The sequence below is a fragment of the Hemiscyllium ocellatum genome, chromosome 2 (genome assembly GCF_020745735.1).
Source record: "Hemiscyllium ocellatum isolate sHemOce1 chromosome 2, sHemOce1.pat.X.cur, whole genome shotgun sequence".
NCBI lineage: Eukaryota > Metazoa > Chordata > Chondrichthyes > Orectolobiformes > Hemiscylliidae > Hemiscyllium > Hemiscyllium ocellatum.
The window spans coordinates 82,691,091-82,718,106 of record NC_083402.1 but is presented as its reverse complement, the minus strand read 5'-3'; the positions used below and the strand labels follow the sequence as shown (position 1 = coordinate 82,718,106).

Below are 27,016 nucleotides of genomic sequence, written 5' to 3'. Positions count from 1 at the left end.
TGCCATTGTAATTTGAGACTACAAATATCATTCCGAAATCCAGGAAGTAATACAGCATCCCAACTGCTTAAAGATCTTGGAAATACCTGCTTAATGTTAAACAAGGTGGTGCAAGTCAACTGTTCAAAAGCTGCATAAGTTTAACATTAAAAGATAATTCACGCATTCATTTAAATGCACCCAACATTAGAGTCATAGAGATGTACAGCATAGAAACAGACCTTTCGACCCAACCTGTCCATGCCAACCAGATATCCCAACCCAATCTAATCCCACCTGCCAGCACCTGGCCCCTATCCCTCCAAACCCTTCCTATTCATATATCCATCCAAATGCCTTTTAAATGTTGCAATTGTACCAGCTTCCACCACTTCCACTGGCAGCTCATTCCATACATGTACCGCCCTCTGCATGAAAAAGTTGCCCCTTAGGTCTCTTTTATATCTTTCCCCTCTCACCCTAAACCTATGCCCTCTAGTTCTGGACTCCCCCACCCCAGGGAAAAGACTTTGTCAATTTATCCTATCCATGTCCCTCATAATTTTGTAAACCTCTATAAGGACACCCTTCAGCCTCCAACGCTTCAGGGAAAACAGCCCCAGCCTGTTCAGCCTCTCCCCCAGCTCAAATTCTCCAATCCTGGCAACATCCTTGTAAATCTTTTCTGAACCCTTTCAAGTTTCACAGCATCTTTCCGATAGGAAGGAGACCAGAATTGCACACAATATTCCAACAATGACCTAACCAATGTCCTGTACTCCATACTCTGACCAATAAAAGAAAGCATACCAAATGCCTTCTTCACTATCCTGTCTACCTGTGACTCCACTTACAAGGAACCTATGAACCTGCACTCAAAGGTCTCTTTGCTCAGCAACACTCTCTAAGGCCTTATCATTAAGTGTATAAGTCCTGCTAAGATTTGCTCCCCCAAAATGCAGCACCTTGCATTTATCTGAATTAAAGTTCATCTACCACTTCTCGGCCCATTGGCTCATCTGATCAAGATCCTGTTGTAATCTGAAGTAACATTCTTCGCTGTCCACTACACCTCCAATTTTGGTGTCATCTGCAAACTTACTAACTATACCTCTTTTGCTCACATCCCAATCATTTATATAAATGACAAAAAGTAAAGGATCCAGCACCGATCCTTGTGGCACTCCAATGGTCACAGGCCTACAGTCTGAAAAACAACCCTCCGCCATCACCCCGTCTTCTACCTTTGAGCCAGTTCTATATCCAAATGGCGAGTTCTCCCTGTATTCCGTGAGATCTAACCTTGCTAATCAGTCTCCTATGGGGAACCTTGTCAAACGCTTTCCTGAAGTCCATATAATCATATCTACCGCTCTGCCCTCATCCATCCTCTTTGTTACTTCTTCAAAAACTCAATCCAGTTTGTATGGTCACATGAAAAGTTCCTTTTCAATACAACAATACGAACACATAGATAAAATTCCTATAATTATGTACGCTCAAAGATCTGTTTTATTTGCCTTTACACTTCAAGACAGAAAAGGTTGGAGGTCATATTGCCAAATTTGCCATAACACATTTAAGAAAATGTTAAGACCTCAGACAGGTTGCAGGAGGATTTTTACAAGAATACTACCAGGGATGCAAAACCTCAGAAGTTATTTCAATGAGTAAAAACAGGGGACTTCTCCCTTGTTGCAGAATGGTCAAAAACTAGAAAACACATTTTTTTAAAAAAGGCATTGGCAAAAGCACCAGAGTAACATAAAACAATTTGCTTTTTCTAAAAATGTGTGGTGTTCTGAAGATCTGGACTTCACAATTTCAAAATGTGAATGAAGCAGGTTCAGTGGAATTAGAAAAATATTGAAAAGATAATTTTACAGTATGATTGGCAAAAATCTGGCATGGGCACAATAGACTAAGTTGTATTCTACACTGCATCATTTGAGAGGGGGAGGGAGGGAGAGAGTAGGCTGTGAAATGGGGAGGGAGCAGACGTGTGAAAGAGGGAAAGTGGAAGGAGGCACGAAGGGAGGGAGTGAGGGAGGAAGGGAGGGGATGCATGAGGGATGCACCCAGTGAGCAAGAAGCACAGAATTAGAATATTTACCATATAAAGTCAACTCACCAACGCCTGAATCTGATGGCTTTTTGAATACATTTTGGTGCTGACATTCCAATATGCACAGAGGTAGTCTAATCGAACAAGCTAAAATAATAAATACATACAAACAATTAATTTAGAAATATCACAAAATCCCATTATTTGCATTTATGTTACAAACTGTAACTAGCTTTACCTTGTTGAAGGTATGTTCACACTGATCATGCAAGCATGGATTCCATCTTTCATCTGTTGTCTATAAAGAATAACAGACAAAATTATGAAAAATAGCATTATAATAGGTCTCTGAGGAACATCTGAGCTGCATATATTCAGAAATAGAGTTTCAGAGACTAAACTGACTTATTTTTGTGCTAAAGTTTCGTTTGATGTCACAAGCTGTTCAAGTTACAGTTGGAAGCTGCAGTTTGTATGCAACCTTTCAAAGGCAGCTTAAATACATCCAGAGCTTACTAAGAAATATATTGCCCTTTTTACACTTGTCACTTTAATCTCCGTTATAAATTGGCAGTCCCTCATTTTTTTTTTAGCAAATATATCATTAATTATACCAGCTAGCTGCTGCATTTCTGGAAACTAAATTTTTGATCTATTCTTTACAGCTCTCAAATTATCGGATTTTCCTTTACATAGTCATATATACAAATCTCCCACAAGCAACTAAGTTCCAAAAAAGTACCTTATTATAGCAACAAAATAAATGTTATTTTAACATTGTTGTATAACTCTAGCGTCATCCTGCTCAGCCTGCAGTTCTCTGGCAAAATTAGCATAGCAACTACAGAAATGAATGGGTAGAAGGCTATGTTGGTTCAGAGATTGTAAGGTCTGGTGTTAAATTGGCATGGATGGGACATGCTCAGATGTGAAGGAGAGCTGTTTCCTGTTTTAACAACTAACTTTATCAAACTTTGAAGTGTCAAGACAAGCCTTTGCATAGCCAATCTTCATGCTCAATAGTCGCCGCTTTAATTTGGGTTCTCCAGGATTCTCAGGAAACCCTGCAACATACCAATGTAAGTCCAATCTTTCAGGGCACTTTATACCCAGTCAGGTTTGCGGGGCCAGGATATTTCCTAACGTTATGTTCCCAACCTGGGAGAGAAAATTGGTTTGAATGTTTCTGACAGCAAGGATGATTCTGAACCAAGTCGGAATGTTCTAAGCACTGAAGTCAGAAAACAAAGGGAACAGAAAAGTCACAACAAATATTTGAGATATGATAAATGTGACACGTTGTAGATTTTACAGATGAGTAATAAATAAGTGACAAGTTGAACAGGAAATCTATGAATCTTAATGACTGAAGTGAATAATCGCTTAAGATGGCCATTCAGCTGACTGTCTGCACTTCTTCTGAGCATTTTGATATAGTGCTCAGCACATTGGTTCTATTTAAATAAACATGCAATACCATCTTGAATGCCTCAAATGAACCTGTCAATGGTGATCATGATTCCTCGTGACAAAGTAAAATTAGGCAATGAGCCTTAATGAAAATGCCCAGTGGATCTGACCTCTATCATTATGATTTCCTACTGTCACAATAGGTCCACAGCATACTCCATCTTCTGGGCCTACACTCATCCCTGGAACGTTTGGCTAACAAGGATACCTATGCCCGATTTCTACTTATTGACTTAAGTTTTGTTGGAAACATGAAGGCTGAGCTAATTTCCAAACTCTAAGATATTGGACTCTGTTACCTCCTCTGAAACTGGATCAAATTCCTGACCTGCAGAACATAATTAGTAAGGATATGCGGCAACACCTCCTCCAGAATAATCCTCAACATCGGTGCACCTCAAGGCTACATACTACACCCCTTATTATACTCCTTACACACTTATGACTGTTTGGCCAAATTTAGCTCTAACTCCATTTACAGATTTGATGACACCACTGTAGTGTAGACAGAGTACAGGTAAGAGATAGACAGCTTAATGGCATGGTGCAAAGACACCCATCTCTCCCTCAATAGCATCAAAATGATGGAGGTGATCATGGAGGACACACCCCAGCCTGTATCAATAGGGCTGAGATGAAGGTGATCAAGAGCTTCAAGTTCCTTTGAGGAATATCACCAATAATCAAGCCTGGTCCATCTATGTCAAAAAGATGCAACAATGCCACCAATACTTGCCGATAGAAAGCATCCTATTTGGATGCTTCACAGCATGGTATGTCAACTGCTCTACGCAAGACCATGAGGAATTGCAGAATTGTGAAACAGGCCAGCCCATCATGAAAACCAGCCTACCTTCCATTGATTAACTGTACACTTCCTCCAGACTCAGAAAACCAGCCAACACAATCAAAGACCAGTATCACCCTGGTTATATTCTCTTCCACCTCTTCCATCAGGCAGTAGTTAAAGAAGTTTGAAAATATATATCAACAGATTTAAGGACAGCTTCTTCCCTGTTGTTATAAGGTTTATGAACCTCGCATATTAGAGTCGAGCATGTGATGCTGGAAAAGCACAGCACATCAGGCAGCATCAGAGGTGCAGGAATATCAATGCTTCAAAAGACCCTTCATCAGGAATGAAGCTGGGACCTTCAGGGGTGGAGAGATAAATGGGAGAAAGGTGAGGCTGGGGAGAAGGTAGCTGAGAGTACAATAGGCAGATGGAGGTGAGGGTAATGGTGATAGGTCAGAGGGGAGGGTGGAGCGGATAAGTGGGAAGGAAGATGGACAAGTAGGACAGGTCATGAGGGCAGTGCTGAGCTGGAAGGTGATAGCAACAAAACAAAAAACATTGAGACAGACTGAAACTACAAATCAGAAACTTGGGAAAGACAGATTTATTCAACGTGCCTGAACAGTTATGACTAGGAGGTGCCAGTGTTGGACTGGGGTGTACAAAGTTAAAAATCACACAACACCAGGTTATAGTCCAACAGGTTTAATTGGAAACACTAGCCTTGGGAGTTCTGCTCCTTCATCAGGTGGTTGTGGAGTAGAAGATCTTAAGATACAAAATTTATAGCAATATAAATTCATAGATAATTCAATTTCAACAGAGATGAGATGCAGAGCTGGGCTGAGAAGTGGCAAAGAGAGTTAAATGCGGAAAAGTGGGGGTAGTTCACTTCAGAAGAAGTAACAGGAATGCAGAGTACTGAGCTAATGGTAAAATTCTTGGCAGTGTGGAACAGAGAGATCTCGGTGTCCAGGTGCATAAAGCCCTGAAAGTTGCCAGCCAGGTTGAGAGGGTTGTTAAGGCGGCATATGGTGTGTTCGCGTTAATTAGTAGGAGGGTTGACTGTTGGAGGCACAAGGTCATGTTTCAAATGTACAAGACACTGGTAAGGCTGCACCTGGAGTATTTTGTGCAGTTTTGGTCACTGCATTATAGGAAGGATGTGGAAGCTTTGGAAAAGGTTCAGAAGAGGTTTACTCGGATGTTGCCTAGTATGGAAGGAAGGTCTTACGAGGAAAGGCCGAGAGAACTGAGGCGGTTTTTGGTGGAGAGAAGGAGTTTGAAAGGTGACTTAATTGAGACGTTTAAGATCATCAGAGGGTTAGATAGGATGGACAGTGAAAATCTTTTTCCTCGGATGGTGAAGGCTAACATGAGGGGACATAGCTTTAAATTGAGGGGTGATCGATTTAGGACAGATATCAGAGGTAGTTTCTTTACTCAGAGAGTAGTAGGGGTGTGGAATGGGCTGCCTGCAACAATAGTAGACTCACTGATGCTATGAGATTAAACAGGCATTGAACATACATATGGGTAATAATGGAATGGTGTAGGTTAGATGGGCAACACATTAATTTTGCAGGTCGGTGCAAAATCAAGAGCCGAAGGACCTGTACTGTGTTGTAAAGTTCTATTTTCTATGTTAACCACCTGATGAAGGAGCAGCACTCAGAAAGCTACTGCTTCCAAATAAACCTGTGTTGTGAGATTTTTAACTTGGCCTTAACAGTGTACTTTCTAGCTTACTTCAGTACCCCAGAAGAAAGCAGTATCTCAAGCAAGTGATTCCCTATGACTTGATGATTTTCTTTGGTAAACTTGCTATAACCTATTGATTTGAAAACTTCAGTGTCTTTTTTTTTTAAATGAGGTGATTATACCATCCAATAATAATTTTACTCTATTTTAAATTTATTTTCCACCATACATGCCTGTGGAAAAATTTATGATATGTTCTCTTGAAAGTTACCCTTTAAGTGTTTTTTTTGGAGGAGGTGGGAGGAAATCATGGGATCATGATTCGTTACCTTAAGTTGGCAGTCAACAATCTATAAGCAATTGACTACTTGCTGAGTTTAAGCAGCAGCTTAGAGATCATTCATTCTATATTCATAACCTAGACCCATGGTCTCCAACCCATACATTGTGATTAACCAGTCAATTGCAAAGTATCTAACAGTAGAGCACTGTCCTTCATACCTTCATACACCACCCATGGTTCCTCCAAACTGTGTGTGCAAATTAATCATTAAAGTGGCACAATGTTTCTGCTTCCAGACATCTCTGTCAGGCACAGAGCTCAGAGGTTCGTTCAGGATGAAGAAAAATTACAGGTAACACTGCCATGACCCACATCCAATTCGTGGGTGATGGAAACACACCCAGGCTTTGGAAATAAATAACACAGAATTGACATCCCATGCCTTCACTCAAACAGGCAACGACATTCTGGATGGTCCAGAAGATTAAATCCAGGAGCCTACCTGCTGCATGACCAGTGGCAGAGTACTGTCATGAACCACAAAAATGAAGCAAGTGCAAAGCAAGGCAGAGCAGCTTTCAAGGTCAATTTTAAGACTCAGTCTTCGTACTTGCAAACAACCATGATGGTGAACCATTTTAAAATCCTAGTTTTTAAAAAAAGCCTGTACATTCAGTTGTTTATCATGTGTAGCATATATCTTTAACCCAATATATGTTCTCCATTGGAGGCTAGCAGCTAGTACTAAATTGTTTTTGTTTTAAGAAAATAAAACTGAAATACAATTCTGAATAGTAAATTATGTGAGATGAGCCTGGATTATTTCAAAAGAAACTGAAAACATACAACTTCCATGCAGATTAGGAAAATGAATTTGCTCCCAACTATAAAACAGCATTTGCTTTCCAGGTCAAAGTATATTGAGAAGTTAAAAGGGCAATTTGGAACAATGCAACATAGCACAGTAAATTCAAGGCCAGTTTTCCTTAGAACAGTACGTTTTGGACCAAGAGCTAACAAGTTGAAAGTCAATTTCCAAGCTGGACAGCCTTTTATCTCAAAACCAGCAGCAAAATGGTAAGGCCTGCACTGAAACATTATTTCATATTTGCTACCTTTTGGTAAAACTCAATAAGTTATTCACAAATGCAAAGTAATTAAAGCAACAATGACTGTGGCAGCTGACTCTTTATTCAAAGTTTAAGAACAAAGAAGAAATAATTACAATAATCCAGTGCATGCCATTTAGTGTTTCCACAATAGCAAGATGAGTGGGATCTTTGGATGATAACATCTTTCAGCAATGACAGCAGGATTTAAAGACGGAGTGCCAGTTGATTGTTCTTGTCAGCAATTTCTTTTCTTTAAAGAGGTCATAACAACTAAAGATCTTTTCACCCTAATGCCGCATAAGAAAAAGCAAGGGCTGAGAATACTTACAACAAATCCAAAAGCTATGGGCTTAAGAACCACATATCCATTAAGAAACTGGTTTATATCACAACTGAAGTTTGGTGTAAATGCAGGCTTTGTTGTGTTCTGCATAATTTATTCCTTCATCAATTGGTAGTGTGTAAACCACCAATAAGGATTTGCAAGTAAAGTGTGGGATTCATTTCTTAGAATATTAAGACTGTAAACAGAGCATCAGCCCTTCAGCAGTGCTTGTTTATACCCTTACTTCATCATGTCTATACTACTAACAGTGCACTAAACATTGATGCTGACATGAAGTGGTTAAGTCAAGATAAATTGTTACTTTCTTTAAACCGAGGAATAAGTGCGTAGTGAGCAGTCAGACAATGCATGGTTGCTCAACTTCAAATTCTTTACAGACAAAACTGAATTAGCTTAACTGGCAATGGCAAAGAAAGGGCAGACAATATGATCATAAGCATTCCCTTTGAAACTGGGTCTGTGGTCCTACCCATGAAAAAAAACTACAACATTTAGTATGGAGGGAACACTAGTGGCGGGGGGGAGGAAACAAAAAAAGCTTCTACCCAGAAAATGTCTTTGCACCTCTTAAGTTAGAAGATAAATTCACAAACTCGATGTGGTGGAATAAATCATTATGTTTTTCACAAATTCATTCCTTCAAACAGACATTGGTGGATTGATTACCAAATTCCATCGAGAACAAAACAATGAAGATGATATTGTGACTATGCTGTGGCTGTAAGAGGTGTGTTTTGTCCTGGTTTCTTTTAGAGAACTTGGAGGACAGATGATGAGCAGTCTACGAGAAGCTAGATCACTTGTGAGGCCTTGTTTTTTTTTTGAAAATATTGGAACAATAGAAGCAGCCTGAATGAGTATGGTCAAGCCCTCAGATCCAGGACTTTTATTTAGCTTTCAGCAGTTGCTGTTGAGCTGTTAGCTGGGTTGGAAGGCAGTGAATCTCTCCCAGCTGCGCTACACACACACACACATAGAATGGTTCTTTCCACGTTCTTTCCTCCTGGACTACATATGAGACAATCGGTTTCTGAATTTACCTTTTGCCAAGGGTGCGCTTATGGCAAGTTGCTATATTCGAACAATTACTGTTTAGTAACAAAATAACCTATTATTTTGTTAAGTTTGCCAATACAGTTAAGTTATTCTAACTTCCTTTTTTCTGGTATTTTAACTACAGTGCTTGAATGAATTGTTTTGTTTAACATCAAGCAGCTTGATAAATCAAACTGCATCTGGAATATAGGACCTCACCTTTAACTTTAAAATAAGAAAACATTAGGGTTTAATCTACCTTCTTAATATGTTTTGAGGGGGGTCTGCCTGATCCATAACAATACAGATAATTACTATACAAAATGATATTGAACTGAAAGTCAGGTCGAGGGTCAGTGATGTGGGGGAATCAAACACAGAAACATACCCACTTGTGACATCCTACGTTGCTTACATTAGCTCCATATACCTCCAATAGCCATTTGATGGTTTGTATACAACTATTCATCTCAACTCAAAGTATCAAGTCACTACAGAAAATATCACCGATTTGGTGAGTAGGTTTTTATGGTACCAAAAATAGACTGTTTATATTTTCTTGGTGTTAAATTTTGGGTTACACTTAAATTCAATGAAGTCCTCTCACGTTTAAATGTTGGAGACTACTGACCTGGAAGGACAAGGACAGTAGGTGCATGGGAAACACCTGCAATTTCTTTACAGATACATATCTTCTTGACTTGGAACAAGAGTACTGTTCCTTCGTTATGAAATGTCTAAAATTCTGTAATTCCATTCTTAATTGTACTGTGGAGGGCAGAATTCAAAAAGGTCATTCACCACTATGCTCAGGGTGAATTATGGATGAGTAGCAAATTCTGGTCTAGCCAGTGATGTCCACATCCTTTTTTCTTATATAAACGTCAGAAGCTATTGCCTAATTTCAAATTTCGGTTTTCGGAAAAAGAACAAAACGGTCATGAAGAACCGAAGAACAAGGAGCAAGAGATAAGAAAGAAACCATTCATAACGGTTGTGGTTAAAAAGAGAGAGAGAGGTCTAGTTAATTGCATAAAGCTGTACTTACTTTATAGTAGCTGGATTGATCAAGCCAAAAGATTGAGTAAGAGAGAGTGAGGTCGTTAAAAGGCAACTTGAGACAGAGAGTACCATTAATATGATAGCTCTCATAAAGGAGTCCTAACTAGTTACAGCTGAAATAAAACACCAATAAACTTCATGAACAAGGACAGTTTGGTCAACTATTAAATAAATACTACTTCAATGATTTAAGGTGGGGAGAAATGGTCAAGAACGACAGAGTGGACTCATATAGCACAGCCTAAGGGCAGCCCAATAACATCAGAGCCAATTCAGTGTTTTTTGAAATGTAATTACTTGTAAAAGAAAGAAAATATGGCAGCAAACTTGCTCACATTAAGGTCCCTTGACAGTAATGAAATACATTAATGAATTTTCTAATTTTATGAGGATTGATAAAGGGATAAAAGTTTAGCCAGGACACTCTAAAGTCTTTCCAGTCCATGGAATCTTCCTTAATGAGACAGTAGACAGGGCCTCAATTTATTATTATAAAAACAAAGAACTGTGGATACTGGAAATCTGTGAAAAAAAAACAAAGTTCTGGAGAAACTCAGCACATCTAGTAGCATCTACAGAAAGAAAAGCAAACAGTTAAATGTTTCAAGTCCGGTGACCTCAATGTATCACCATCTCTAAAGGTTACCTAACAGTGAGAATTCCTGCTGTGCTAGATTGAAGCTTCAAGCTAGATTAAAAGCTTAAGTCTTATAGTAGACCCTGAATCCAAAGTATTTTGACTCAATAGGCATAAGTATCACAATAAAGATCTGACTAATGAAGGAATTAAAAGATAAAAAATGTACATTACCTCAAGACTCAAGTTCTGAAGTGAAATTCCAAATGACAATGGAGAGTTTGGATTAGTGATCTGCAAATAAGAACAGAATTATGAAATTAACTTTCAATTAGAAAAAGCACTACACAAAACTAAGTTATAGTAGTTATCACTTAAATTTCATTTAATAGCAGTTCTCTTTACATTGAAGTGAACTACATTACTTAAAATATTTGTGTCATTGTCTTCTTTGAAATTAGAGAGAACAAAAATCAGATTTGGAAAAGATGGCAGGCAAGACTACAGTGCCCAAAACAGATGCAATCATTGAACATGAGAAACAGAAGCAGGAGTGGCCCATTCAGGCCCTCAAGCCAGTGTTAACATTTTATAAAATCACAGCTGATCTATTGTTGACCTTAAAAAATAATTTCACAACTGCATGGACGTCATATCAGGGAAAGCATCTTAATTACTCAGTGACACTCTGGTAGTGTGCAGAGCAAGAAAACTGCACCACCTAATTTGATGCCAGTAATGCCAACTTTGAGCTCAATCCTCCAACACCCTCCACCTCACATTTGAATGCCTATTCGCAGCAGAATGGAACCCACATCATTATTATTTGAAATGGTAATTTAAAGAGGAGAAAGTGAGGACTGCAGATGCTGGAGATCAGAGCTGAAAATGTGTTGCTGGAAAAGCGCAGCAGGTTAGGCAGCATCCAAGGAATTCAGGATTCCTGAAGAAGGGCTTATGCCCGAAACGTCGATTCTCCTGTTCCTTGGATGCTGCCTAACCTGCTGCGCTTTTCCAGCAACACATTTTCAGTGGTAATTTAAAACCTACCTTTAAGCTGCAAATTGATTTCTTTAGCTTTTGCTACAATTCCACAATTTAAAACATATAATAATCATTTAAAATTGCAAAAGGCTACAGGAGCATTGTGGTTGATGTTGAAATTTTCATTGCTAAATTCAAAGTTCCTGCACAAAACCAGTTTCTCTTAAGATGCATGTAGCATACATTCCATTTCAAATGCAGTAATGACTTACAGAATCAAAAAAACTGAATCCAACCATTTCTGTTCCATCAGCCAATGATAAATATTCAAAGTTTTTATATTCAATGCAAAACATCATTGACAGTGCTATCAAGCAGCATTTATCAACTGCTGAGTTTTGGTCCCACTCCAACAACCTAGATCAAATGTGGAAAAAGGAACATTCCAGAATTTAGAGGTAAGAGTGTCAGTCTTTGATAGACAGCACCAGCAGGACTGCGGCTCAGCACCAGGGACCTGGGTTTTGATTCCAGCCTCAAGCAGAATTGCACATTCTCCCTGTGTCTGCGTGGATTTCCTCCAGTTTCCTCCAACAATCCAAAGATGTGCAGGTTAGGTGAATTGGCTATGCTAAATTGTCCATAGTGTTCAGAGATGTGTAGGTTAGGTGCATTGGTTAGGGGTAAATATAGATAATAGGGTAGGAGAATGAGTCAGTGTGGGTCACTCTTCTGAGGTTCAGTGTGGACTTGCTGGGCCAATGTCCAAACAGGCAAAGACAATGACTGCAGATGCTGGAAATCAGAGTCTAGATTAGAATGGTGCTGGAAAAGCACAGCAGTTCAGGCAACATCTTATTTTGAAAATCTTCAAAATTTTGACTAAGTTTCCTGTGATAGAATTCCATCGGCTCACCACGCAGTGAATAAACTTCATCTCCTCTCCATCCTGAATGGCCCACCTCATATCCTTGGACTGGGACCACTGGTTCTGGATTCACTGGTCGACCAGCTTCACCTTTCCTGCATTTAACCCATCTAGTTCCGTTAGAATTTTAAGGATTTGAGATGCAACCTCATTCTTCTAAACACCAGTGAAAATATGAATAGGAAGGGAATAAAGGGATACACATTCTATAAGTGAAGACAGTTTTAGTATGGAAAGGCAATATGCATGGAGTCTCAAAGAGCCTGTTCCTGTGCTGTATTGTTCTTTGTTCTAACTAATCCATTCACTCTTCATAAGTCAGCAGTTTGTTGCATTCCCTCCTTAGCCAGAGAATTCTTCCTCAGATAAGGAGACCAAAAGGCCACAATATTCTAGGTGTCGTCTCACCAAGGACACATGTAACTGCAGCAAAACATCTTTGCTCCTGTACTCCAATTCTCTTGCTATGAAAGCCAACACACTGTTTGCCTTTTTTGTTGCCTGCTGTATTTGCATGCCTACTTTCAGCAATATGTACATGAAGGACACCAAAGTCTCTTGCACGTTTCCTGTCCAATCTCCATTCAGATAACATAACAACTTTATGAGGTGGTTGGTGGGGGTTTGGAACTCATGTCAAAAGCTCATAGTTGGTCACTTGTGGTTAGAATCTATTTATTTAGAAGAAATAGTGACTCTTGTTAAGTTCAAAAAGCTGGTCTGTTGTCTCTGTTATTACGCATCTATCAGACAAGTTTGAATACTCCAGGGATTTTGAATATTTTGATAATTTTTCTCCAAGTTTCTGACAATTCCAGGAATAAATAGCAGGGCTTGATTTCCAGCACACTATCACAATGAGGTGTCATGCAAGTCTGCTGATACAAATATATTCAAGTCACCATTGGAGCCAAAAGGACAATAGCACCTTCAACAGATGCACCATAGAAAGCATTCTATACAGGTGCATAATAGTACAGCAACTCCTCTGCCCAGGACCGTTAAGAAACTACAGAAAGTTGTGTGCACAATCCAGACCATTGTGAAAGCCAACCATCTTCCCCCAAACCCCCACCCCCCATCCCACCACGGGCTTCATTTACACTTCTCGTTGCCACAGAAAGGCCACCAACACTAAAGACCACTCCCACCCAGGTAATGCTCTGCTACAACCTCTTCTGTCAGGCAAAAGATACAGAAGCTTGATCACTTGCACCAATCGGTTCAAGGAGAGCTTCTTCCCTGCCATTTTTAGATTGGTTAATGGACTTTCTAACTTCAAATAATATTGATCTTGTTAAATGCTGATCTTGCTTCACACACCTCCTGTGCAGTGTAACCTGTATGCCTCACTCTAAGCACCCTATGATCCATATGATCCATATGTCCTCGCTTACTATGGCCAGCCTGTACTGCTTGTAAACAAAGCTTTTAACTGAACTGAGTACAAATGATTACAAAAAATCAAATACTATAAAAGAGAGGCTGTTGGCCAAATATCTAGTGATTCCAGTGTGCAGCCTATTCATGTGATCTGCCTGAATACAATTAAGCATACTGCTACGCAAAACTTAACATAGTAGATTAGTGGTGTGTTAAGTCATCACTTCATCTGGAACACCCATTTCAATGAACCACAATGCTCGACTGAGCAGACATTGAGATTTGCGGTGATCTGCTGCAGCCTTGCACCAGTGACCAGCTAAGAGGCAGAAGTAGGAACAGGTAGGAGGAGACATCTCAAGGCAGCCCCTTCCTGCCAGGGCTGTTCACACAGAAAGGAGTGTTGCCACTAACTGAAACCTCAATTTCTCATTCACCATCAGTTAGGAAACCTATGATCTTGCCTTTAATTTCAAGTGGGAAAATTCAGCCCATGGTGAAAAACCAAAACTGAGTAACTATAACAACAGATTTAAATCACACATCAAGACTCATACCTATAAAAATTATAGCCCATGAGTAATTCCTGGCCTGGAAATTGCAATAAAGAAGCTCAAGTAACTTGGAGAGTAATCTACACCATATGCGAGTGAAATTAAAAAAATACTGGTTGTTGAGCTCTTGAGATATCCCCTTCCACCAGGCTTGATATCAACACAGTGGTGTGAATTTGGAGTATTTGCTCAAAAGAAAACATGACGACTGATGCAACCAGGAATAGGTGAACATCTATCAGCTCTCTAGCTCTGAAAATTACATTATTTTGTGAAGTATGGAATTTCATTCCTTCATAAGTTAATGGTTTTCTTTATAATTTTTAACATTATTCATGTGACTCCTGTTTCTCTCAAACCCATTTCTTTCTCCTTCCAAACTATGCAGTACAGGATTTAAACCTGCTTCAAACTTCTTGGCTCAGACTCTAAAGAATTCTCAAACGCCACAATCTGATTGCTTGAATAGCCTCACTATTGCATACCTTGATCTCAGAATCTCAGATGCATTGCACAAGGAGCCATGCTGAATTAGAGCAAGTATTTGAACAAACATCTGGAAAAATAGTTTTGGGAAGCTGTCAATGAGTTTAACAGCAAGTGTCACTACTTCATTGATGATCACAGATCTGGTAGGATAGGATTCTTCTTTCACATTCATGACATTAGCATCATGTGATAACTTGTGTGCACCTTCCTGAAATGTCATGTTAACGTTATATCCAAATAAAGATATCCAGATAATTTAAGAGTCATACAGCATGGTCCAGCTCATCCATGCTGATCAGATATCCCAACTCAATCTGGTCCATACCTGCCAGCACCCGGCCCCTATCCCTCCAAACCATTCCTATTCATATACCCATCCAAATGCCTTTTAAATGTTGCAATTGTACTAGCCTCTACCACTTCCTCTGGCAGTTCATTCCATACACGTACCACCCTGAGTGAAAAAGTTGCCCCTTAGATCTCTTTTATATCCTTCCCCTCTCACCCTAAACCTGTGCCCATTAGTTCTGGACTTCCCCACCCCAGGGAAAAAGACTTTGTCTATTTACCCTGTGCACGCCCCTCATGATTTTATAAACCTCTAGAAGATCACCTCTCAGCCTCTGACGCTCCAGGGAAAACAGCCCCAGCCTGTTCAGCCTCTCCCTATAGCTCAAATCCTCCAACCCTGGCAACATCCTGTTAAATCTTTTCTGAACCCTTTCAAGTTTCACAACATCTTTCCGAAAGGAAGGAAATCAGAACTGCACGCAATATTCCAACAATGGCCTAATCAATGTCCTGTACAGCTGCAACAAGACCTCCCAACTCCTGTACTCAATACTCTGACCAATAAAGGAAAGCATACCAAAAACCTTTCTTACTACCCTATCTACCTGAGACTCCACATTCAAGGAGCTATGAACCTGCACTCCAAGATGTCTTTGTTCAGCAACACTCCCTAGGACAATAACAAAGTGTACAATCCTGCTAAGGTTTGCTTTCCCAAAATGCAGCACCTCACATTTATCTAAATTAAACTCCATCTGCCACTTCTCAGTCCATTGGCCTTTCTGATCAAGATCCCCTTGTAATCTGCGGTAACCTTCTTTGCTATCAACTACATCTCCAATTTTGGTGTCACTGGCAAACTTATTGTCCTAAGATTGAGAACTGATGCAGAGCTGTGTTCTCATAATAAAAGCAAAATATTGCAGATGCTGGATATCTAAAACAAAAACAGTGTTGCAGAGAAGAAACAGCCAACACTTCAAGCCCAATATTACTCCACTTCAGAACTCTGATTCAAAATGTTGTACCGATTTTTCCCTCCCCTGTGCTCATAACCCTCTGAGATAGCAATATGTGCACATGAAGATGTAGCTTCCTAATATGACATTCCTTCAGAAGTTTTGAGAATGTCATTCAGGAATAACAAATTTAGACTGTTAAAAGCTTGATAAGGAAACTTTACATTACTTTTGTGTCAGCTTTCTTTTTAACACATATTCACCCATTCAGGGACTTCCATGCTTCCTCCACAATATTTTATCAACAGAAATATCTAGTTATTATAATAGCACAAAGAAAAACACCTTTCATCAAAAAAAACCACAACTCATTTCAGGTTCAGAACTGAGACTACTCAGTCACCGAAACTTTTTGCCCATCAGAAAGCTCAGTGAGCTCAGTTGCATAGGCCCTGCAGTGCAATACATGCTGGTTTAAGTCTGCTCTAGAGGTTTTGATCTCAGTAAAATTTACATCTTGCAGGGAAACAAGACAAGGAAAATTGGAGGACTCTGCTGGTTGTCCACGACTGTAACTAAGTTAATTCACAACGTTTGTATTACTGAAAAGATATTGTGATCTTCACGAGATAAAATTTCTTTTGTGCAAATATCTCAAATGCATAGATTTTTAACAGTATAAAAAATGTCATTGTAAAAGCATAGTATTTAAATAAAACAAGCTAAATACTCACGTCATCTTCATAGCGGATATGGACATTGGTAATTTTAACCTGCAAATTCTTAATAACTTGCGTAATTAACTTTTCAATGAAGGTATCTTGCTTCCCTTCTTTGGGATTTTCTGTAAAAGGTAACAATTTTAATAATAGTTACCACATGATCACATTTCATATTTTTCCTGTCAGCATAATTTTTTTTAAAACTTGAATTTTCTGTGTACATTCTGGCACAAAGGAAATCCATCAATCACCATCAGAAAGCTACTAAAACATTTACTAAGTTCTAACGTGCGGCAAGGAATGTGTTATGCAATAATGCATACATGCACATTGGATTTCATTTCTGTCAAAAATTACCTAAGTTAACATAGTTCCAGTCAATGGTTATCACAGCTTGCAACTAAAATACCTTGAGATCTACAAATTTGTTAGAATACACTACAAAATTTAAGTATAACTTAAAAAGATAACTGGTCAATATTTTCCTCTCAACATTAATCTTCCCTTCAGATGGCTCATGTTCCAGAGCTAGATATCAAAATATACACTTGTTTGTGAGACTGCTTTCCTATTACAATGAGATTTGGTTCATAAACTACCAAGGCATTGCAGCAGAGAAGCACAAAACCTTTTACACTTTCACAAGCATACATAGAAATTTTCCAATTTCCCAACAACTAAATGATACATGTAGGTTGTGGTAATGATCCACACAAACCAGAAATACAGCAGACTGAATCCTTTGCACAACAAGTCCCCATTTAACATTTTGTTTAAACATTAACTTACCAATGAGGCTTGCATTTTGGTTTAGCGACATGAGATTGGTTTTAAAACCAATGCCCCAGTCACATTTAGGGTCATATGGCCCGATCAGCATTATTTTAAAATGGCCTTGCCCACTCCCTAGCCTCCAATTGCTATATTGACCATTCACTAACCAAAATTCTTAAATGATTCTTCTACTCTTCAATTCTCCAATTGACACCTTTCTATATCATCAATTAAAGCGCTATCCTGAGCTGGGTCATGGCTATTAAGTAATTTTGTTTTTTTAAACAGGCTTCTGCACACTTCTTCCATCTCCTGAATTTTTACAGCAAGTGACAAGATGCAAGAAAAGCTGCTTCAGTAGTTGGGGCACATGGTAAAGAGATCAAAAGATTATTTTCCTAAAGGCTCATGAGATTTGAGGACTATATTTTTACTTTTGGGTGTAACATTGTTTTAAAGGACTTTTTCCATTCTCATTTACTCTTTTAAGATATCAGTAACAGCAATATCATCACCCGTTTCATGGATTTTTAGGGTTTTCTTCAGAGGTTTCACAAATATAAACACAATTATATGCACAAATGTATTATATATTTTAATTTGGAATCTAGATGTTTTTCTGTTTATTTATTGCAAATCAAACAAACAGTCAGGGTGGGATACAGTTATAAGTATATACAAGGTGTGGCATCCACCCAATTAATGAATTGGTTATCAACGAGCGTGGCATTCTGCAGCACCATCAACTGTCCCTTGCCTGTCTTACATTAGGGTTCAGCTCCACCTGATCCAGGCCAGGCCAAGCCAAGCCACTATTCCAACCTCCTGTAACTCTGCTGCCTGGTGGCCTTGAGATCAGCCAGATTAACTCCACCAATCTCATCCAAACACACATTTCCTCCCTTCACCATACGTGCAGAGAAGGTATTTGTCTTTGGTGGAATTCAAGGAGCAACATTAAAAAGCAGAATATTTGACTGAAGAACAGCTCCTCACAAATTATATTTCTCTCCCACTTCTACACAAGCAAAATGTTATTTTTTTTTAATATAATTGTGATTTTAAAATTTATTTCATTTATCATAATTGCTGAAGTCCAATGTAAAATATTTCAACTGGCAGGGTAATTTTTTAAAATCTCTGATGAGGAAGACACTAGAAATCTAATTATAGCGTTTAAGTTGGTTTTAAGGGCAAGTGTAATTCATTTAAATACAATGCATGTAAAATGATGACTTTTAAGAAACAACCTCAAGTAAAGATTTACTTTGCATGACAGTGAATGATCTCAGTCAAGTCAATATCAGGACATGAAGATCACAAAAAAAAAGATGCTATAGGCAAAAGTAGGGGAGAATTTTTGAAAGAGTGTTTATTGAGTGATATTCACTTAGTGAGGAAAAATCAAAAGATTGAGTGATATTTTATGCAACCCCCTGGCTGGTTGAAGGCAGATAAGATTTTTAGATCAGTTCTCTGGTTAATTGTCAGATAGACATGTAGTTAGTGGATCTTCCTGAAGAGAGGTAAGAATGCTGTCTTGTCAAATCTCTAGCCTGTGGCCAAGATGCAAGTTACCTCCATAAAATTGTTCCTGCTACTTTAGATTATTCAGTGCAGTGGAAAAGAAAATTCACTGTTAATCAGGAGTGCGCAATATTTAAATTTGCTCATTAAAAACTACTCATTTAACAATTTTTTAAAGTGACAAAATACATGCCAGAATTCTTAAAACAAGAAAATACAAAAATTAATCAAAAATCGATGGAGTGAACAATCTCGATGTTGTGACTTCAAACATTTCAGATTTTCTACAAACATAACTCAATGATTGAGGCAATACAGAGGAAAAGGCAATTAAAACAAGACTTGATTAGGAATTAAATATAATGCACTGATGAAAGAAATCTGCATTACATCTGTTCATAGTACCTTTGTCAGCAACCTTTTGCTTAGCTTCTTCAATTCTTTGTAATTCTCTCTGTTTTATTTCTTGAAGCTGCAATTCCTCTTTTTCAGCATCATATTGGATACCTTAAACACAAATTGAAAACACAAATTATATATAAATGATGGGATGGGAGTGGAGTGTGGGCAAGACATGTTGAGACGGAGACAAAAAGTGCGCTTCCAAAGACTTCGGAGAATGATCTCATTGATGCACAGCAATCTTGCTATTAACATGGAAGCATCTTGCTATGAATCATGCCCAATGGCAACAACTTGTCCATCAACCTACATAACACTGGGCTGGATTTTCCTAGGAATGGCAATGTGATGCAGATTAACATTCTGCCCTTTTTCTTTGAACTAAAGAAGAGAACTCAGTAATTCTCAAAGGAGATCATCATCAGGGCTCCTGCAGAAATGTACAGCAGTACTTGCATTCTGAGATACTTCCTGGAATTCCTAAGTGATGATTCTGAAATTAAAACGGGTCCAAACAGGACCTTTTGACAGTTGCAGTCAAAGCAAGATTCATAGGTTGTTTGATGTTTGGGTACCAGATGGGTACGGTGAAAGTAATGGGATAGGGTGAAAGGAAAGACAGAATAAGAGAAAGAGAAGAGAATGAGGAGTTAGAATGCCAGTCGTATAATACCATCTGGGTCAAATGTCTAGTGGGAAGAGAATATGATTTCAAGGATAGGGGCGGGCGGAATGATGTCAGATGGATAAGGGTCAGATGACAGGCCAGTAGGATGTGAATTTATTTACTGAGGGAGTAGGGTACCAGGAGGAAAAGCTGGCAAGTGGAGAGTAAAACCAGGAGGGTAGCTGTCAGATCAGACGATGCAGTGGGGTAGAGGCTAATGGGTCCCCATGACCAGAAACATCAACTCTATTTCTTGTCATAGCTGCCAAGTATATTCAGCATCTGCAGCACATTGTTATTGCTAAAAAGCAACTGGATTGATATATTTGCTTGTCATCATGACAAAGGCAAGGATACCAAATTTCTCTCATATGCATGCACTGTGCACACACAATTATACAACACGAGTTAAGAACGTTGACTGGTTTGCAAATCAACTGATTTCTCAATAAACAGTGCCTTGGACAAGATTAAGGAGTTATGGGATCCCCAAGCTCACTGGTAATTCATAAAGTGCAAAAGTTCAACAAAATCTTTGTTTTGAGAAGGGTCCTAAACATAAATGGAAGACACTTCCAGAAAGCATAAACTAGTTTCATTATAGAACTGAAAATTAGTTGAGCTCTACACTATAAAGATGCAATCTTAACTGGGGCGGCACAGTGGCTAAGTGGTTAGCACTGTTGCCACACAGCACCAGGATCTCAGGTTTGATTCCAGCCTCGGGCAGACTGTCTGTGTGGAGTTTGCACATTCTCCCTGCATCTGCATGGGTTTCCTCTGGGTGCTCCAGTTTCCTCCCATAGCCTAAAGATGTGCAGGTCAGGTGAATTGGCTAAATTACCCATAGTGCATTAGTCAGAAGGAAATAGGTCTGCGTGTGTTACTCTTTGGAGTGTCAGTATGGACTGGTTGGGCTGAAGGGCCTGTTTCCACACTGTAGGGAATCTAATCTAAAAAAAGTGTTACGACACAGTGGTAAACCAAACACTAAGAAAAGTTCACCTCGCCTTATAATCTGTTAAAGTATGAGTGACAAAGAACTACCTAAGTACTGCTATTTAGAAGAAAAAAATAACAATTTTATTCTTTAACTCTAAAATGAACCTTAAACAATAACTGTTTACAACTCTAAGCCTCCTTTCTCTTTAAGGTTTGTTATCTACCACCCACTCTATAACAATATACTGATCCAATAAAACCCCTATTAAATTTACAGCAACTCAATTTTCAAAACCAGACAGCAGTCGTCACCTCCGGTGTCGATCTTCCTCTGTTTGTAGATCTTGGTCCGCCTTTGGTCTTTTGCTGCAAAGCGATTTCATATGCAAAAGCTACTTTTTACAGAGAGTGTGACGACCAACGGCAGTTGGTGCTCTTTCTGGCTAACTGTCCAAAATACCTGCTGTTTTCATACCCCAAACATCAGATCGTCTCATTGGTTCAATGTTGTCAAAACAGTAAAATTCAAATTCAATTGGGTTTTAGTAATTGGGATATAATTTAGACTGATTGGTTAAATGCAAACTGCTGTGAAAACAACTCAGGTACCTAGGTTACAGCCAAATACTGCATCTTTCAATTTTCCAGCACAGTCTAACTACCAGTTAGTCACATGACAGGTGCTTGCCAGTTTTCCTCTTTCAAAGGTAGAGTACATGCCTTTAACTTCGTAACACAGAGGAAAGGAAACATTACACATTTATAAAGATTTTGCCCGATATAAATAAATACAATTAAAAAGAACTGAAAAAAATTAGGATTGTTCAGTTTGACCTAAAAATTAAGGGTTGATTTGATTGAGGTATTTAAGATTATTGTGACTGGAAGTTGGGATAGAAATGGTTTCTAGTCAATGAGAAACCTATCTGAAGGAAGGATAATCTAATTTTAAATATTAGAGATTTGGGAGCAAGATCAGATGAACTTTAAAGATTACAAAAGATTTTGATGAAGGGACATTGAACTTGATTCTATTAACTCTATTTCTCTCCCTACAGATGCTGCCAGACCTGCCTAGATTCTCCAGCTGTTTTTATTTCAGATTTCCAGCAGCTGCAGATGTGTGCACTCTTTACAGAAGATTTGGGATGGGCAATGCGCAGCCAGAACTTGTACTTGAGGCAGTGATGTCAATTTGTAAGTCCTCACTTTCTTCCAATATGTAAGAATATTACAGATTGGTGAAAGAGAAATATAGAATAATGAAGGGAGATTGACAGACAGGTACAAAAAGGAACAAACTCTTAGGCCAAATGCTCGACTGTTTCATAACATTCGGTAAGTAATAAAAGCAATTCTATAGCAAGACTTCTAATAGTGTAAAAGCAAAATACTGATGCAGGAAATCAGACATTTTTTACAAATGCAGCATGTCTGGAAGCACCAATGGAGAAAGGAAAGCAAGCAGCTTTGAACCGAAAGGAATTGGAAAATGATGGTTTTCACACTGCTGTCAGAAGGCAAGAAGCAGCAAGTGGAACAGATTGTGAGGGCACCCAAAAAAAAAGAAAGAAGGCAGTGATAATGGCAAAAACAGTTATGCAAATTAGGTTTAAATGTTAGGTATTAGAAAGGAGAAAAATGGCTCCACTCTGAACAGAGTAAACCCAACAAGACACTTACAGCCAAGGAGGCTGGGGAATGTAGCAAAATGGAGTACAATGCTCATTACCTTATGTTACGAAACTCAAGATAGAGTCCTAAAGGATGTCAAGTCCCAAGCAGGAATCAAGGTGCTGTTCCAAAAGTTGTAGTAACACTGAGCAGGCCCCTCTATCATCACAAACTCAATTCCCAAAGTCCCCCTACTCCACCTTCAATCACCTACCTTACAAACCAAGTCCCAAGAACAAAATGAGGACTGAAGATCCTGGAGATCAGAGTCAAATGGTGTGGCACTGGAAAATCACAGCAGGTCAGGCGGCATCCAAGGAGCAGGAGAATCAATGTTTTGGGCACAAGCCCTTTAACACGAATGTTGAGGGGGAAGGTATGGAGCTGAGAGATAAGTAGAAGGATGGGGGTGGGATAGGTGGGAAGGCAATAGTTGCAGGTGGGGGTGGAGTGGATCGATGGGAAACAAGATTGACAGCTCAAGAGGGCAGTGCAGAGTTGGAGGGTTGGATCCGCGATGAGGGTGGGGTGGGGGTTGGAGACAAGGAAACTGGTGAAAAACTGACTTTGATGCCATGTGGTTGGAGGGTCCCAAGACAAAAGATGGGGCGTTCTTCCATCAGACATTGGGTGGTTTGGATTTGGCGGTGGAGGCAGCCCAGGACTTGCATGTCCTTGAGGGAGTGGGAAGGGGACTTGAAGTGGTCAACCACAGGGCGGTGGGGTTATTTGGTTTTTGTGTCCCACAGATGTTCAACCACTGACCCTCCAAGGACCCTTTCTCCTACCTCGAACATACTCCATTCGCTTGAGTGTTCAAGTGAGTGGAGTATTTTGGCGGCAGAAGAAGGGGTCCTCGGAGGGTGGGCAGGCATCCCAAAGGAACATCCCTGGGACAGAGGCACCAAACAACCCCATCGCCTTGTGGCCGACCACTTCAGCTCCCGCAAGAACGAGTCCTAGGCCTACTCCACTGCCAAATCCAAGCCACCCAACACCTGGAGGAAGAAAGCCTCATTTTCGGCTTTTGGCCCCTTCAACCATACAGCATCAACATTGATTTCATTAGTTTCCACATCTCCCCTCCTCCCACCTCATACCAGATCTAACCCTCCAACTCAACACTGCCCTCTTGAACTGCCCAACTTCTTTCCCATTTTTCCACTCCACCCTCCCCTCTGAACTATCACCGTCAACCCCCACCTGCATCTACCTACAGCTTTCCAAGCTACCTCATCCCCACTCCTATTTATCTTTTAGAATAACCTTCAAAAGAGTGTACAACTTAGATAAGACGAAGCAGTGAAACACAACTTTTTACTTGAACATCAATTACAAATGAGTGAAGAAAGCAAAAAGAAATAAAAATATTTTCTGGGCAGATTCAACCTACTGAAAAATAAAGACTATCAACTGCCCCTCAATTAGAAGAAAGGTATCTCCTCAGTGTTATAACTTTCTGCAGCAATTCTGTGACTAAGTAGATCAATTCTTTACCTCGTGGTGTATCCTCCATGTGCATTGTGGTATCCAAAGTGCATGATTTGCTTACTTTTATTTCCTTTTCTGCCAGGACTGAACAAAGGGAGACTTTGGACACAAAAGCACAATATGGCTGGACAGAAAAGTTGTCACCATTTCACTCGAATGGTAGTAAGCTCCTCCCAGTCATTAATGCCAATGCTACTACATTTCAGGCAAAGCTTCAGAGCACTTTTGTCACATTTTCTTTGTCCTCCTATGGAATGTTGGCCATTTACATTTGAAAACACTGAATCTTGCAGGAGATATTTTTCCCAATCCATTGTACTTGATTTTGCAGGATGTTTTTCCTGAATATTTATAGAACTAGCTTCCAGAAAAATACCCACATTTTTTTCAATGGGCTTCCCAGTGAATCCAGAGAAAATTCTGGAGGCAACTTTTCTTCTCATTCACTTATGGGATGTGGGCGTTACTTGCTGGGTGAACATTTATTGCCCAACCCGAGAACCGATGAGAAGCTGATGGTGAGCAGCCATCTTGATTCTCTGCAGTCCTTGGGGTGTACATACAGCCACTGCTATTAGGAAGCTTCAGAATTTTAACCCAGCAATTGTCAAGACCAGCAAGTAAAGATGGTGTGGCTTGAAGGAGAACTAGCACTTTGTAGTGGCGCGCTTGGATCTGCTGCTCTGCGCCTTCTAAATGATAGAGGTTGCCAGTTTAGAAGGTACTGGTAGATTTCTATTGGAATTTTTCTAGCGTTCCTGCCCATGATATGCAGTGCAGGTCATATTGTAGTAGAGAATTGCTGTGACAACTGATTGGTATATTAGGAACTCTATTGACTTGTTAACATCTAACTTGTTAAACACTTATTGTTTGTAGAAGGCAGAGCACATGTAGCTGAATTGGTATTGGATTTCAGTGTAGGCTGGCCTTATGAGGGGTGAAGAGTGTGGTGCTGGAAAAGCACAGCTGGTCAGGCAGCATCCGAGGAGCAAGAGAATCAACATTTCGGGCATAAGCACTTCTTCAGGAATATCACACTCTTCAATTGTGACCTCCAGCATCTGCAGTCCTGACTTTCTCCTGGCTTTTTGAGAAATTAAAGTACACAAAGACAGACCATAAAATCATAAGAAATGGTAAAGGGTGTAGGCTGTTCAGCCTCTATAGTCTGCTCCACTATACAGTATGATCACGGCCGATGTAACACTCACATCCATTTTCTTCCCTATACCCATAACCCTCTATATGCCTACTGATAAAGAATCTATTTCGTTTCGCCTCAAGTATACACAACACCTCTTCCCTTACAGAGAGTTCCAAAATAGCTCAATCCTCAAAAGAAATTCCTCACCTCAGCCTTAAATTGATGCCCCTTTATCTTGAAACTATAACTGCTGGTCCTAGTCTCTCCCATGATAAGTCCCTGAAGAATCATGGGTAAGATTTTAGAATCCATTGTAAAGGAAGAAATCTTTGAACAGTTGGAAGCATATGATAAAATAGGGAAAAATCAGCATGGTTTCATCAAGGGGAGGTCATGTTGAGGTTATTGTCTTTGCAACATAATTTATTGTAAACATTGCAGAATCGTTGATAGTTTTGGTGCAGTCCATGTCAGTTCCAGCACAGCCTTTGTTAATTTTGGTGCAGACATTGTCAGTTTCAATGTCTGCACGGAAGTCCATTGCTCTAGTAATGGGTTCTAATTGCTCTTCCTGAGAAGGATGATTACTGCAGCCCTGGCTATTAGCATTTTCTATTGAGTCCGTATCAAACAGTTAGCATTTCTACCAAAGGTGTTGGCTGGACCCAGTCACTTCAACGGGCAGTATACGCTACTCACGTATTCCCTCTCCCACCTGCATTAAGCTAATCAACTAGATTGTGAGAGCATTGTGTTGGAATCCTGGTAGCCCCAGGCAGTATCCGTGTTTGCTCTGCTGTCTCTTTCCATATTGTGGTCCAGCGACCATCATGTGTGTCAAGTGGCCAACTTATGGCTCAGCAGCCATCTTGTGTGTCCGTGTGCTGAGTGTCACCCTGCTCCACACCATTTCCCACTTTGAATTCGCCTCCTTGACCACAAAGGGGGGAAACTGGAGATCTTCCGCAGACCACTCAATTTACATGTAGAGGTAGGTCATCTCTGGGAGCTCCTCCTCCCAAGGGGTATCATGGAGTGCTAATTTTGTTGGGAGCTCTTGCGTACTGACACTTGCTGCTGGCACAGTTCTTGTCAACAGTGCCTTACAGCAGAGCTTTAAACACCTGCGGCTCATAGTTCTCCTTGCACTCATGCTGGTATTCTATCTCGTGTGCCAAATTGGGTTCCCAAAATTTACCTATCAACCAATTTAGCCAGCTGTGTATAACTGTGACTCCCTGTCAAAACTTATCTGGCTGGTCTCGGATATTCTTGATGGCTTCTGTATTGTTATAACAATTATGACCAATAATTGTACAAACTCCACCTTGCTCTGCTAATTGATAATCTACCACAAAACATGTCTGCTGTGCGTAGAGTCTGAGTTCAGCTAACTGTGTATTAATTGCTTCCAGAACTTCTGTGGTATTATTGCCTAAAATAGTCAGGCCACATATCAGGTAATGTCTGTGTTTAGTGCTGACAATCCCTGCTGCGCCACCCACCTCCCCTCCTCTCCCAAAGATAGACATCCCAAGAATCCACATCCTACTGATAACCCCAAAGTGGTAGGAATCTGCCAGTCAGCACAGAACACCTAGCTGATGAAGAGGGTCACTATCCTTCTCTGAACATGTCCCCTGCTGAGGCATGGTA

At 39.8% G+C, this 27,016-nt stretch overlaps 1 protein-coding gene across 3 annotated transcripts in view; it reads right to left on the bottom strand.

Annotated features, from left to right (window-relative positions):
- Window positions 1-27,016, bottom strand: part of vps13a (vacuolar protein sorting 13 homolog A) — a 410,927-nt gene that overhangs the window by 325,991 nt on the left and 57,920 nt on the right. For all 3 annotated transcript variants that reach the window (XM_060837965.1, XM_060837981.1, XM_060837974.1), the window contains exons 5-9: window positions 19,443-19,544; window positions 16,749-16,858; window positions 10,661-10,720; window positions 2,283-2,342; window positions 2,111-2,191 (exon numbers count right to left, since the gene is read on the bottom strand). In XM_060837965.1, the coding sequence (XP_060693948.1) occupies window positions 2,111-2,191; window positions 2,283-2,342; window positions 10,661-10,720; window positions 16,749-16,858; window positions 19,443-19,544 (413 nt within the window). The remainder of the gene's footprint in view (window positions 1-2,110; window positions 2,192-2,282; window positions 2,343-10,660; window positions 10,721-16,748; window positions 16,859-19,442; window positions 19,545-27,016) is intronic.